Raw genomic sequence first — 15614 nt, 5'->3', positions numbered from 1 at the left:
AAAATTTAATAAGTAATGTTATTCAGTCCTTTGAATCCCAGAGTTTATAAAATTCTTTTTACCATTTTACATGTTAGAGTACTCTTAATCAAGGATATTGTGACTTTATCCAAGGTCATATATTGTATAAGGATGTAAAGAACTTAAGTCTTCTGTTTTGTTCTAATTCTATAAAACTATTTTACAATACCTCTTAGTATATAACATACAAAATAATACATAAGAAAAACAAATTGAAAAGCAATGTAAGTTCAAGTGAATAAGAAATTCTATGTGGTTGTAGGTTTTTAACTACAATATGAGAATATTTTGTAAAATACTTGGTAGCTAAGCAAATGGAGAGGCAGCAGTTTTCAGAAATATACTTTTTTAGAGATCAACTTATTAATCTATGATTAATGTTAAATTGAAATTTTTTTCCAAGTTAAATAAGAAATGAAGGACTAAGTTAAGATAAGTTTATTCCTTTTATAGTGTAAAATAATATGTGACTATGTTATTGACATTAGTGGTCTTTGAAGTTATTCATTGTTAATTGATGTGGAAGAATTGTGCTTTAAGGAATACTTAATAACTGGTGAGTCAGTGGCTCATGCATGTAATCCTAGCTACTTGAGAGGTTGAGATAGGGAAGATCATGGTTCGAGGCCAGCCTGGGCAAATAGTTCTTGAGACACCCCGCCCCCCAAATCTCCAGTATAACCAGAGCAAAATAGACTGGAGGTATGGATTGTGCAGTTGAATACCTGCTTTGCACATGTAAAGTACTGAGTTCAAACCCCAGTCCCACAAAAATAATTAAATATTCCTAAGTTTTATGAACTAAATCAAAGCTATTGATGTTTTGATTTTTATTAATTGCACTGTAGATTTTCATTTTACCAATTTCTCTGTTTTGTTACTAATTTCACTTTTTTGGGAAGAGGGGACAGTACTAGGGATTGAACTCAGGGCCTCACACTTGATAGCAAGTGGTCCACCACTTTAGTCACATTCCCCAATCCTTTTGCTTTTAGTTTACTTTCCAAATAGGGTCTTGATGCTTTTTCCCAAGTTGACTTTGAACCATGATCTCCCTACCTATACCTCCCATAGCTAGGATTACAGAGGTGCACCACAAAGACAGGCTTGATTTTTGAGATAGGATCTTGCTAACTTTTGCCCTATTTTTTAACCAATCTTTTATACTTTTGTATATTTAAATTTTCACTTCAATTTTGATCTCACCTTCACTTTTTAAAAAATTAGAGTCCAAGTAAAGCCTATTTACACAAGCACATAAGATAGGAAGGAGCACTATTTGGAAAAGATGAGTAATACTTGAGGAAATACTTCATAATTATCAGAGTACCCACTAAATGCCAAACCTAAGAAAGATGCTGAAGAGTCAAATAAGACATGCAGACTAACCTCTAAGAAACTCATAATAAGGGTTGATGGAGTGACTCAAGTGGTAGAACATCTACCTAGCAAGTGCAAGGCCCTGAGTTCAACCACAGTACCTCAAAAAAAAGAAAGAAACTCATAATAGAACTTTGTGAAATTTGATTACAAGTTAAACATTGATTACTTTGACTACTCCTAGGATCTTTAAAGATTTATATAATCTGAAATATCTTCTAATTTAGAGGAAGGTGGTAGATTGCTCTTTGAAACAGTATGCCTTTTCATAAAACCTGCTTGTAATCACAGATGATTTTGAAAAATAAATTACTTTTGAAGTATTAAGCATCTTGAATATAAAACGAGAATGATTTTTAGATCTTTTAGTTTCTAACAGTCTAATATATATTATATATATGATGTTTGATATGTACAGTGTTGGCTATTAGAAGGATAGTTATACCAGTTCTTGTTCTAGTACAGGTGTCATTTTATGTTACATAATAACAAAAGTTGCTGGTTGCCAGTGGCTCATGTCCATAATCCTAGCTACTCAGGAGGCAGAGATGAGGAGGATCAGGGTTTGAAGCCAGCCCAGGCAAATAGTTCCATGAGACCCTATCTTGAAAAAACCCTTCACAAAAAAGAGCTGGTGGAGTGGCTCAAGGTGTAGCCCCTGAAAGTTTCTGTAAATTGAAGTACATACAAGAAAACCTTCCCCCCTTTATTCTCACATCCTTCATTCCCCTTGTAGGCACTTATTCACATGGGGGTTTTGTTTGTTAGTTTTTTTCTTTTGTTTTGTTGTTGGGTTTTTGTTTTTGCAGTGCTAGAGATTGAACCCAGAGCCTTGTGCATGCTACACAACCCTCTACCACTGAGCCACACACCCCCATCGCAATATATGTTCTTCAATATTCATGAATTCTTGTCAATTACTTAGCAATATTATTTCATAGATAATAGGTTGAACATATTTTATTGTGACACAATAAAATTTACCATCTTAGCCATTTTTAAGTTTACAGTTCTGAAGCGTTAGTATATTTATATTGTTGTATAGCCATAATCACCATCTGTCTCCAGAACATTTTTCATCTTCCCCAATTGAAACACTAACTCCCAATTTGCCTCTCCCCTTAACCCGTCTCCACCACCACTCTACTTCACATTTTGATGAATTTGGCTATTCTAAGAACTTCAAATAAGAAGATTCATATAATGTTTGTCCTTATTTCACTTAGCATAATACTTTCAAGGTTCATTTATGTTGTAGCATTATTTAGATTTCCTTCATTTTTAAGGCTGAATAATACTCTATTGCATGTATCTACCACATTTTGTTTATTCACTCATTTATTGATGTACACTTGGGTTGCTTCCACTTTTTGTCTCTTGTGAGTAATGCTGCTGTGAACATGGCTGTACAAATAAATGTTCCACTTTTACTTTTTTAGGTATGTATTCAAATCTAATTTTTGGACATTTTTAACTCAGTATACTGTTTTTAAGATCTGTCTGTTTGACTTTCTATCCATAGAGTTTGTGGTGCTAGCACTGCTGTACAGTATCCCATAGTATTTATTACTACACTAGTGAAGGTTGTGGGTTTTTCCAAATCGTGTTTACCACAAACACTGTAATTGTGTAGGTCCTTATTCATGACTCCCTATGAATTGTGTTACTATCATGTTGTTCTGTAACAAATCACATGAAAACTTAGTGGCTTAAACAGTAGACATTTATTTCAGAGTTTCTATGAGACAGGATTTCAGGAGCATCTTTGCAATCAAGATGTCAGCCAGGGCTACAGTCATCTGAAGGGCTTGACTACAATAGGGGCTCTATTTTCAAGATGACATATTCACATAGTCTTAGTTTCTCACTGACTATTGGCAAGTAGTATCAGTTTCTTGACATGTGGACCTCCATAGGTCTTCATGAATATCTTCATGGCATGGCAGTTGGCTTCCCCCAGTGGGAAGAAAGAGCCATGAAGAAAGAGCTGCTCTCAAAAGCTGTGCACCGTAATTTCTCCATATTGTCTTTATTAGGAGTCACTAAGTCTAGCCCACAAAAGAGATCAATTAGGCTTTACCTCTTAAAGGAGTAGAATCAAAGAATTTATAGATCTTTTTAAAGATCATTTCGTGGACCAGTGAGATTTCACTAGAATTTAGCCTGAAGAGAGAGAGATCACCGTATTGGCATTGTTTCCTGTTGCTGTTGTAACAAGTTACCACACACTTAGTGGTTTAAAAGAATATGAGTTTACTATCTTGCATTCTTGCAAGTCCAAAATAAGACCAAACTCAAGGTGACAGTAACACTGCATTGCCTCTAAAGGTTACAGGGAAGAATCTATTTCCTTGCTTATTTTTCTGGACTCTCGAAGTTTCCTCAGCTCATGTCCCTCTCTTCATCTTTAGTGCCAGCAGCATATCAAATCTCTCTCTTTATCTGACCCTCTGCTTTTGTTGTCACATATCCTTCTCTGACTGACCCTTTGTCCTCTTCCTTTTAAGAACTCTTGTGATTAAATTGGGCCCACCCATATAATCTGGGAAATTCCACTTTAGGATCCTTACTTAATCCATCTGCAAAGTCCCTTTAGCCATGTAAAGTAATACATTCATAGGTTCAAGGATTATAATGTGGACATCTTTGTGGGGCCATTATTTTGTTGACCACAGGGGTGCAAACATAGTTATCTTGTTAAGCTAAAGCACTTTTTAAAATATTTTTTAAATGGCCAGGCACTGGTGGCCTGTAATCCTAGCTACTCAGGAGGCAGAGATCAGGAGGGTCACAGTTGAAGGCCAGCCTGGGCAAACAGTTCATGAGACTGTCTTGAAAACACCCAACACAAAAGGGCTGCAGAGTAGCTTAAGTGGTAGAGTACCTGCCTAGCGAGCGTGAAGCTCTGAGTTCAAACCCCAGTACCCCCCAAAATAAAACCACTTTTCCAAATGAGTTCAGATTTTCACTTATCAGATTTGTTTAAAGTATTAGTATATAATAGTTACTAAGATGGAAAGCAGATAATCACTGAACAGTATTAAAATATATTTTCTACTAGCTAGCTTTAGATTATTGGTTTTATCATTACATAATTTATATCGGTGCATTAGCCACTTTTAACATGGTCTGTAATAATAATTGAGAACTATTAAAGCAGCATGTCCTTGCAAAGTTCCCTTTGTGATTTTTAGGGGTACTCAAACCCCAGCCTCCTTACACTATCTTCCCACCTAGACCATGTTTATGCCTTACCTCCCTGCTTCCCTTTTTCCCCTTTTTCCCTCATACTATGGCATTTTTTCCAACCTTTGAGCTTTGATCATGGCGTTCCTTTTCCTGGAATACTCTCCTCACATTTATGTTGGCTGCGTGGTGCTATTTCTCAAGTCTCTTCTATAATTGCTTTTACAGCTGGGTATGGTGGCACACACTTGTATCCCAGCAGGCTGAGGCAGGGAGGATCCCCAGTTCCAGGCTAGCCTGGGCTACATAATGAGACCCTGTTTCAAAAATTAAAATTAATTAATTAAAATAAAATTGCATTTATATTTTTGGACACTTCCTTCAGTTTTTCAGCAAGGTATGACTCCTATAGCACTTGGTACCTTGAGTTCTAAGTAATTTGTGTCTTGACCTGAGTCCCTGTCCAGTCAGAATCTTGAGACAGGCCTTGTGTATATACTTTATTTTGGAAGGGGATCCTGAGAATAGAAGTATTGACCTGGAAAGCATGAAATAGGGAAAGAGGGACAGCTAGTATATGCTAGTATATGTCTGTATTCTTAAGTTGGTCATCACTTTCAACAACTGTGGCTTGCTCTGCCATGACTTTCTGAGGAGCCATGTAGAATATGCCTTAGAATTGTCCACCCAAGGGAAAGGAGTACATAGATATTCCACTTTGGTCAATGATTACCCATAAAGTTCACTTTTCTGAGGTTGTACATGCATGAGTATTAGGAACTCTCACTGGGGTGTCAGAGATGCCTTAGGACAAAAAGCAAAGATAGTTGGTGCAGCTGATGTACCATCAGTTTGCATCTGTAGTAGACTGATTGAAACAGCAATTAGTGGGCTTAGAATGAACCAAAAGAATGTAAAGTAAGACATAAAAGCCTGCTATATCTGTATAATGATCCTGTTACCCTTTCTACTAGAATAGTCCCCCTTTGTTAGATAATAAGCTACTTGAGAGCTGGGAACACATACCAACTTATCTTTCACCACTACATTGTTTTCCCAGGGCTACTGTAACAAAATGCCACTAACTGGTAGTTTAAAATATTAGAAATTTATTTTCTTACAGTTCTGGGATCTAGAAACCAATGTGTTGGCAAGGTTAGTTCTTTCTGGAGACTTTAAATAAATCTATTCCTTGCCTCTTTCCTGGCCTTTGATTTTTAACAACCTTGGCTTGTAGCTGCCTTACTTGTCTCTGCTTCCATTGTCAATGGCATTCCTACTATAGATACTAGTCATTGGAGGTAGGGCTCATTTTAATACAGTATGGTCTTGTCTTAACTTAATTATTTCTGCAGAGACTGTATGTCCAAATAGGGTCACATTCACAGGTTTCTGTGGCTCAAACATGATTGTGTGTGTGTGTGTGTGTGTGTGTGTGTGTGTGTGTGTGTGTGTTACTGTGATTTGAACTCTGGGCCTCACACTTGCTAGGTAGGCTCTTTTCCATTTCTACCCTTAACCTTTCAAACATCATTTTGGGGATACAGTTCAACCTGTGACACCCCTTTATAATACTTGTGTATATCTCACAGATAAGAAGTTCTCAAATGTTTCTTGATTGAATTAGACAGCCATATAGAGGAAACCATTATCTTACTCTTTTAATAGAAAAGTCATCTCACATTTTCTTTGAATCTGTGCCCTCTTGTTCTGTTGTTTGCCCTCTGTGGCTAATAACATATTGTTTCTGCTCATTCATTCTTGCATGTATTTGTCTGTTATGTGACTATCATTGCAAGCATTTTGAGAATTACAAAAGCTGCATATTAGATACAGACTTTGCTTAAATATGTTTATGACCTAGCTGGGAAGATAGTGCACCTCAAAGTAAAATGGGATGAAAGAACAGTTAGGTCAAGTTGTGTAATATTACTATTCATTCAGCAGGAAGATGCATTATTGTCTGGAGATGTCAGGAAGGTTTTGTGTAAGGCAGAGTCTTAAAGGATGAGGATAAGTTATAACAAAGCAAAGGAAAAGAGAATGTGGAATGGGGAAGAAGTAAAAGTGGAGAAACTTAAAGGAATGAATATAAAGCACAAGATAGCGAAGAGAGACTTACTTAGGGCAGAGAGGTACATTGGCGGCCAATTGAAGATAAGTTTGGAAGGTAGACTTTCATCAAGCATAACAGATTGTGAAAGCTGGACAAAAGATGAGTGTTCTTGGTCTTTAAGAGCAGAAGCATTAAGGCCAGGCATGGTGGTGCACCCCTGTAACCCCAGCTTCTTGGGAGGCAGAGGCAGGAGGATTGAGAGTTTGAGGCTAGTTCAGGCAAAGTTAACAAGACCCTATCTCAAAAACAAACTACAAACAAAAGGGCTTAGGGGTGTGGTTCAAGTGATAGAGCACTTGCCTAGTATGCTCAAGAGCCTAGATTCAGTCCTCAGTACTACCACCAAAAAAAAAAAAAAAAAAAACCCACAAGCATCAGACACAAATGTGGGCTTGAACTCAGGACTTCACACTTAATGAAGCAGGTGCTCTACCAGTTGAGCCACACCTCCAGTCCATTTTGCTCTGGTTATTTTGGAGAGATCTTTTGAACTGTTTGCCCAGGCTGGCCTCAAACCATGATTCCACCAAATCTCAGCCTCCTAAGTAGCTAGGATTAGAGGGATGAGCCACTGGTGCCTGCCTGGCTTAGCCTCTTGATCTGTGTTCTTAGGGAAATTGCTTGCCATTTTGGAATCTCATTTTCCTTAACTCTAAAATAAGAATTAATACTTGCCTCACAGGTAGTAGTAAGGATTACATGGGGTAATATATGTAACATATTTATAGGACATGGCATATTGTAAGAATGCAATAAAGAGTGTACTTTCTGAATTTCACATATATCAAATGCATAAATATAAGGGTATATGTGGATTTAAATAATATGCTACTGGGCACCAGTGGCTCACACCTGTAATCCTAGCTACTCAACAGGCAGAGATCAGGAGGATCGCGGTTCAAAGCCAGCCCAGCAAATCGTTTACAAGACCCTATCTCAAAAATACCCTTTACAAAAAAGGGCTGTTGGCTTGGCTTAAAGTATTGGCCCTGAGTTCAAATGCCATTACCGCAATAAATAAATAAATAATCTGTAGTCACTAAGCCAAGTGTAGAACTTCATATACTTTTTCTTTTTTACAAAAAAAAAAACCAGTTGAATATTTATGAAAATTAATGGTGTTACCAGGCAAACCTTTAAAAAACACTTTAAAAAGTCCAAATAGTTGCAATTTTATAAGACGTCTCCAATCTAATAAATAATATATCAATGACAATAAAAAGATGACTCAAAAAACCTTAATACCTAACAGTTGAGAAAAGATCTGTGCGTATCCCCTAGATAAAAGAGGAAATCAAAATTGAAATATTATGAATTATGTAGAAATATGTACTAAAACCTCTGAAGCATTGTTAAGGCTGTACTCAGAAATTTTGATATCCTTAATACATAATAAGGAAAAAACTAATAAGTAAATATGTTGTAAATTAAGGAAATAAATTAACCTGTACTCATTTTAAATAGCAATAAAAAAAAGAGCAAAGCCAATGAAAAATAAGAGGATATAAGTAGTAAAGATAAATACAGAAAGGAGAACAATAGAAAATGGAAGTAGTAGAGAGGATATATAACACCAAGGGTTGATTTTTTTTGGTTAATATCAGTAAAATAGGTGAAACCCTACCAAGTTTAGAGGAACAAAAGGTAAAAAGAACATGAATAAGAAAAGAAATGCTTAGGTACTCTGAAGGCAGAGATAGACTAGGCAAAAAGTTAGTGAGATCCCCATCTCAATAAAATGAGCCAGGCATGGTAACATGTACCTGTCATCCCAGCTATGAGGAATGCCCTAAGTATTGAGGTCCAAGGCTGACCCAGGCAAAAAGCAAGACCCTATCTGAAAATAATAATAATAACAATAATAATAACCCAAAGCAAAAAAAGTGTGGCTCAAATGGTAGAAGGCCCTGAGCTCAAACCCCAATACCACCAAAAACAACAAACAACAAAAACGCCTCAGATAAAGAATTTTAATACAACATGGAAGAAAATAATTTACTGGTGTACTATCAATGAATAAAATTGATACAAAATGAAGAAAACATGAGAAGACAGAAGAAAATTTAAAATACAGTAAGCTTTCTTTATTCATGGATTTGTCATATGGAAGTTTTGCCCAAGAATGGTCAAAAAGAATAAAAATCAAAAATTTCAAAAACAAAAATTTAAATTCCCACACATGCATTCTACAACTGTGTTTAAATTGTGAGATCTGTTAAGTATTTCCCTGCCCTTAATTTTGTGATAATATGCCTCCCAAAAAACAAATGGTGCTGAAAAAGTAAGGTGTTCTATGCTTCCCTATTTAGAGGGATGACAGGTGCACACCACCATGCCCAGCCATTGATTGAGATGGAGTCTCACGAACTTTTGCCCACGCTGGCCTCAAACTGCAATCTTCTCATCTCTTCCTCCAAAGTAGTTAGGATTACAGGCTTGAGCCATTGCACCCAGCCCAGTATTACAGCTTTTAAAAAATCCTATCCTTAAATAACTTTGGGCTTAAAGAAGAGTAGAAAAAATAGTACAATTGGTTCCCATTATACCCTTCATTTAGCATCCCCTGACATTATCATATTATAAATCCTTATTGTAATTATTGAAACTAAGAAATTAGCTCGTTGGTACAATACAGTTAACTACAAAGTGTTTTAATTATAAAGGCTTTGAACCATATTTTAATAAATAGTGGGTCTACTCTGTGGGTTTCTAGCCCCTATTTTTGTTAATCTTTTTTTTTAATGTCTACTTAAAACAAAAACCAAAATTAGCATTACATGGTATTTTTATGGGGACTTTAAAATTTATAAATTAACAGTGAAAATGACATATTTATAGTGCTAAATCTTCATATACAAGAATGTCTACATTTGTCAAAGTCTATTTTTCTGTCTTACAATAGTTTTCCACATATGTTTTGGATTCTTTTTGAGTATGGCTATTTATTTTTAATTGGGATTTTTTTTTCCTTCCATTTCATCTGACCTCTATTTGTACCTCTAAAGGAAACATTTCAGTTTCCTTTGCACTACAATATATTAGTAAATGGTTATAATAATATTTAGTTGATTCTTTTGGATATTCCAGGCATATAATTATTTCATCTCCCAATAAAATTTGTTTCTAATGTTTGCCTTTTAATTGCATTTGATAGTTCTTAAGTAATAAGTCACAAACATGTAAAAATGGGCTTTCCCTGACTTTAAGATTATCTAGTGTTTCCATGTAAAGTGTGCTGCTGTTGTTAAGGACGATATATATCATGTTAAGGAAGTTTGAAGGTTTTTTGTTTCTTTGTTTGGTGCTGGACATTGAATACAGGGCCTTGCACATGCTAAGCATATACTCTACCACTGAGCCACACCCCTAGCCCAGAAGTGTTCTTTTTTATTGAGTATTTTCAAGAATGGCTGTTGAGTTTGTAACATGTCTTTTCAGCATCTTCAACATGGTTGTAAATTGATACATTAATGTCAAGTGATCACTTTTCTAGTAGGGACAACTTTTTTACTATAAATCTTATTAGATTTTCCATCTCTTTTTGGAGTCTTTTTGGAAAATTGTATTTTCCAATATGTTACCCATTTCATTCAGGTTTTCAGATTTGTTAGGAGTTAAGCTAAATGATCTTTTATGATTCATCTTGTTTCCTTTTTGTTGGTGTTCTTATTTTTTTACCATCTAAGAGTACTGAAAGATATATCTTTGTTCTTTGAATAAAATGATAAAAGCAGTTCTGTTATTTTAATAAACATTCTAAACTTAAATTAGTAATAATGAATCCTCCACATTTAAGAATAATTAACTGTCTTTTGCCTATTTGAGACATTCTTCCCCCCTGCCTTATTTCTTAGTTTGTTTTTCAGTAAGCTTTTAGAAAACTCTATATAACAGTTTTTGTTTTCTTTTGCCTTCTTTTCTCCTACCCCACACTTGCAGGATGGGGAATCTGTTTTGTGGGGTTTTTTTTGTGGTACTGGGGTTTGAACTCAGGGCCTACACCTTGAACCACTCCACCAACCCTTTTTTGTAATGGATATTTTTGAGATAGGGTTTCATGAGCTATTTTGCCCGTGCTGGCTTCGAACCACAAATGCTCCTGATCTTTTCCTCCTGATTAGCTAGGATTACAGAAGTGAGCCACTGGCACCTGATTTTAGTGGGCATCTTAACTATAGAAAAATAAGTCAAGATGTTTACATGCTCTCAGTACAGCTAAAGATTGAGATCTTCCTCATCTCACAAGACAGAGCAGCTGTAATGTGATCATACAAGTTCTTTGTTTCTCTCTCCCTATCTTCCTCTATCTCTCCGTCAGCCTCTCCCTCCTTTCTTCCCTCTCTCCCTTATTTCCCCTCCCCCCTCTCTTTCTCTTCCCTCCCTCTCTTCCCTTCTCCCTTCATTCCTTTCTTCACCTCTTCCTTCCATTTGCAGTGCCAGGAACAACCCAGGACCTTGTGCATACTAGGCAAGCACTCTACCACTGGGCTGGTAAAACTCCTAGCCCCCAAATTTTAAAAAGAAAAATGATGTTAAGTGACTTTTAGTTAAGATACATTTGGTATGAAATTCTTATGATCACATAAAAGTCATTACAAAGTAAATTTAGGATCTCACACATCTTGTACAAAGCAATTTTGGATTAAGGAAATATGGCTGCTACCTCCTAAAAGGATTATGAAGTGGGGTATTTCTTTATGAAACATCTTACGTTTTCTATAAAATCAGATGAAGCACCTGCCTTCTAGAGAAGAAAGGTCCTTAATGATTGGGATTCAGGAGGACAGCAGAAATGATGAAGGTTTGATTGACCATTTGAAGGGATGATTTTTTTTTCCTATAATAAAGAATACTTTTAGTAGTTTCTGCTCATCTTGCCCATCTCGCTCTTTTTGTGATTGTTACAGCCTATGTACCTGGCTTTTTTCTGTTTTATTATTTTTTTCTCTTAAATTGTTTTGTTATTTTAATGTAAGATTACCTGTAATTTTATTTGAAATTAAGAATTTTTGTTGGGTACCAGTGGCTCAAGCCTGTAATCCTAGCTCTATGGAGGCAGAGATCAGGAGGATTGAGGTTCAAAGCCAGCCCAGGCAAATAATTCATGAGCCCATATCTCTAAAATACCCAACACAAAAAAAAAAAAAAAAGGGCTGGCAGAGTGGCTTAAGTGGTAGAGCATCTGCCTAGCAAGACACCCTGAGTTCAAAAAAAAAAGAATTTTAAAGGTTAATTCTGTCAGATCCCTCCCCCTCTGTGCTGTGATTGATTTTTAGTGTCCTATATCTTTCTAGACGTGAGTGTTAATGGTATGATGTGAAATAGAAAAATTATCACTCCTGTTAATTTTTTCATTTTTGAAATGTCTCCTCTGTCCTTCTCAAGAGATTGAATTACCTCACCTATTGTCCCTTGATGTAGGAGGAAGGAGGTTTTAATTTTAAGACAATAGGTCTTACTAAGGAAGTTACATTACATGTTTATTTTCATAATGTATTTATTTGCTACTTTTATTTTTCAGCCTATCTTTTGTTACCTAATTCTAACACTGTCTCTGTAAATCATATTAAAGCAAGGGAGTAAATACCCACTTACAAATTATGAAAAGAATTAAAATGCAGGGGCAAAAGTTAAACCATGACCAGCCCTGAAATGAAGACCCAAATGTCCAAATAAAAGTGCTCTTTCTAACCGTAAAGACTTTTGTAGGTGATCCTCACACCTAGTCTCCCATCCTCTTCAGGTGGTGTTAGATTGTGCCAGGTTTATCAGCAAGTGAACATTGTAGAACTAGATCCAAGTACCTTGATTTGTTGCTAGGGTCATACAGTTGCAGAACTCCAGTATAGTCATGACTAGCCAGTGACAGAATCAGCCTGCCTCAGCCTAAATAGGGGATTTCTTTCACAGAGGCATTTTTTATGTCAAGATCTTTATTTTTATTTTATTTTGGTAGTACTAAGATTTGAACTCAGGGCCTCAGAAGTATTCTACCACCTAAGCCAAACCCCCAGTCCTCAAGAATTTCCTTATAGCCAAACTCCCAGTCCTCAAGAATTTTCTTATTATTTATGGGCAAACTAATGGTATAATACTTTCCAGCCATTAAATTAAGAATCATTATTCTCAGCCCAGTATAGTAGAGCATGCCTATAATCCCATCAGTTGGGAGGCTGAGACAGGAGGATCACAAGTTTAACTCTAGCCTGGACTGTATAGTGAGACCCTGTCTCTAATTAATTAATTATTCTTAATTTTTATTCCAAAGTAAGTTTGATATTAAACTAAAAAGAGAATCTGGATCTCCTTAATCTTTCTTGGCTAATCCTAAAATACCTCCTAGCACTCTGTAGTTCTTCATGCCAAAGACCTCTTACTACATGGCTGTCTTCTCTATCTTCCTTGTCTCCAGCTCTTCTTCCAGTCATATAATTAACTGCCAGACTCTGTTGCACTTCTCCTTAACAGTCTTTATTCCAGAGGTCATACATTCTCTTTAAGTATCTTTTAGCTTCAGTTTGAATACAATAGGTCCTGAGACCACTATGTCAGAGAATTACCTGTTATCTAAGTATAACTTTTTTTTCTTTATAACCATTTTGTAAATGATTGCTGTTTAATGAAATCTTAGATTTCAGAACTACCTCACCATGGATAGTGTTTAGCCTTAAAAGAACTATAAAATCTCATTTACCCATTCTGGCTCAAAAAATCTGTAACTATCAGTGAAAATCCAAAAATAAGTTAACATTGCTATAATTTTTCATTGATTACATTCTATAGATTTTGTCTGTAAGACTGTTTAAATATCTTTAACACCTTGAAAAATTCTTTCACAGTAGAAATCTTATCCACCTGTGAAAAGGCAAATGTATTCAGACATGACTGAAGTTCTCTCTTCTGTTTTAATCCTCCTTTTCTTGAACTAAGACCACAGTGTTTCATCCTCTTGGAAAGATGTTGCTGCTTGAATTATATTGTTTTGAGACAAACCAACATATTAACACAATTTTTTTTGTTATGTGTCTTGAGAGTTTTGTTTCCTTTGTCCCTTTCTTTAAAACAAGCAGCCACTCTATTTTTTAGTAGTGAATTTCAAAATCCTTTTTAACCTTATAGGTCCAGGGGTAGCCAAGGATGGCTGCAGCTTCATATGATCAGTTGTTAAAGCAAGTTGAGGCACTGAAGATGGAGAACTCAAATCTTCGACAAGAGCTAGAAGATAATTCCAGTCATCTTACAAAACTGGAAACTGAGGCATCTAACATGAAGGTATCAAGACTGTGACTTTTAATTATAGCTTATCCATTTTTTATTCAGCATTCCCTCTTGTAAATAAGACACTTCACTTACTCAAAAGTGTATTTTGTGGTAAGAATAATATGTAAACTGGTTCTTGAAAAGTTAACCTCAAATAAGATGTATTAAGTTCTTCTAGTGAATCAAATAAAGAAGATAAATGTACAACCTCAGTGACTAGTTAGTTCTTAGTTATTTTTAACCTTAAAAATAAGAGACCAGCTTCATCGTGACTGTATTGAAGCAAGGTTTCCTGTGCAGTTCATAGAAACTAGCATATATCTCAAACATTAACTATAGCCACTGTCCCTCAAATCTTGTCAGTTCTTAAGTGCTGCAGTGATAAATGATGAGGAAAATCCTGATCACCCAGTGGGAAGAAGCCTGAACTGAAAGTCAGTATCTGATCCTGTTCCTGACTTGGCCACAATCAGCTACATGACCCCTGGTTGCTCTTGACTTAAACTATCTTATTTGGAAAATATAGGCATCATACAAGCCTAGATGATTTCCAAGGTACCTTCGAGTCCAAAAATTGGTTTAACAAATAGCATTGGAAATCTGTGGTAACTTCTAAGAAAAGTTATAAGCAGTCTGTGGTGGGGAAAACATTCTTGTTTCAAAGTAATAGAGATTAAAATTTTAGCTGTTTAATTTCCAGTTACTTAGGCAGATTCACTGAATTTTGTAACTTCATAAAATTAAAGATTATCAACAAAATGTTACCTCCATCCCTTTTAAAAAATTCTTCCTGCTTTGTATTGTTTATGCTCCTTGGCTATTTTAACATCTTAATTCCTGACTTCTTACTGTCAGCTCTCTACTCTTATTCCTTACTTATTTCTAATCTAGGCTTTTGTGTATCACAAGAAACTATTCTTGCTTCTTTTTTACCTTTCATAGTCAGCATCATAACAGTTCAACCTTTTGCTCTTACATCCTATTCTTCCTATCTTTTTATAGATTTTTCTTCTACTCTAATTGCTTATTTCTCTGTTAAAACTTCCCAACAATAACATCACGTCCTTTTGGAAATAGACTACAAACATTTTTTTCGTTACCACAAACTATGTATTGGCAACCTGAAAAACATCCGAAGTCAGTTATCTAATAATAGATTTTGATAGCTTAAAAGTCATCAACATAATATACCTTATTATACATAGCCTGTGTTTTTGAAAGTTTAAAGACACACAATAAAAATAGTCTTTCTACTTCAGCATAGTAAACTTTGTAGAGAACTCCTAGTTGGCCCATCTGGATAGTAAATACCTGATTTGTACTGCAGAACTCTTAGGTCTCTTTTTAAGTTTTTGTTTAACAACTTGAGCAAATTCAAAATTCATTTTAAGAAAAAAATCATTTTTGGGAGACATCTTAACCTCCCCTTAGGTCCAGCTCCATGCCAAAGTGGCATATCTCTCAGAGTAACCAAAGCAAGTCACACTTAAATTTCTTTCTACAATGGAATATCAGGTTGATCATTTATTCATTTTAGGTATAGAGCATTAGGAATATTGACACTTCAGGCACGTCTGATCTCAAACCATGTTATTCGTTATATACTTCTTTAGACATCCTTGCAAATCCATCTGTGTATTTCATTAGGATT

The 15614-nt window shown here is 35.6% G+C and overlaps 1 protein-coding gene across 10 annotated transcripts in view; it reads left to right on the top strand.

The window, feature by feature from the left end:
* Positions 1-15614, top strand: part of Apc (APC regulator of WNT signaling pathway) — a 127334-nt gene that overhangs the window by 36463 nt on the left and 75257 nt on the right. For 5 of the 10 annotated variants that reach the window (XM_074076964.1, XM_074076962.1, XM_074076958.1 and 2 more), the window contains exon 2: positions 13823-13975. The exons of the other annotated variants lie outside the window; for them this stretch is intronic. In XM_074076964.1, the coding sequence (XP_073933065.1) occupies positions 13841-13975 (135 nt within the window). In that variant the 5' untranslated portion in view covers positions 13823-13840. The remainder of the gene's footprint in view (positions 1-13822; positions 13976-15614) is intronic. 10 annotated transcript variants of the gene reach the window in all.

Source organism: Castor canadensis, chromosome 6, assembly GCF_047511655.1.
Source record: "Castor canadensis chromosome 6, mCasCan1.hap1v2, whole genome shotgun sequence".
NCBI lineage: Eukaryota > Metazoa > Chordata > Mammalia > Rodentia > Castoridae > Castor > Castor canadensis.
The sequence above is the reverse complement of the archived record's forward strand: the minus strand, read 5'-3'. Positions and strand labels throughout refer to the sequence as shown.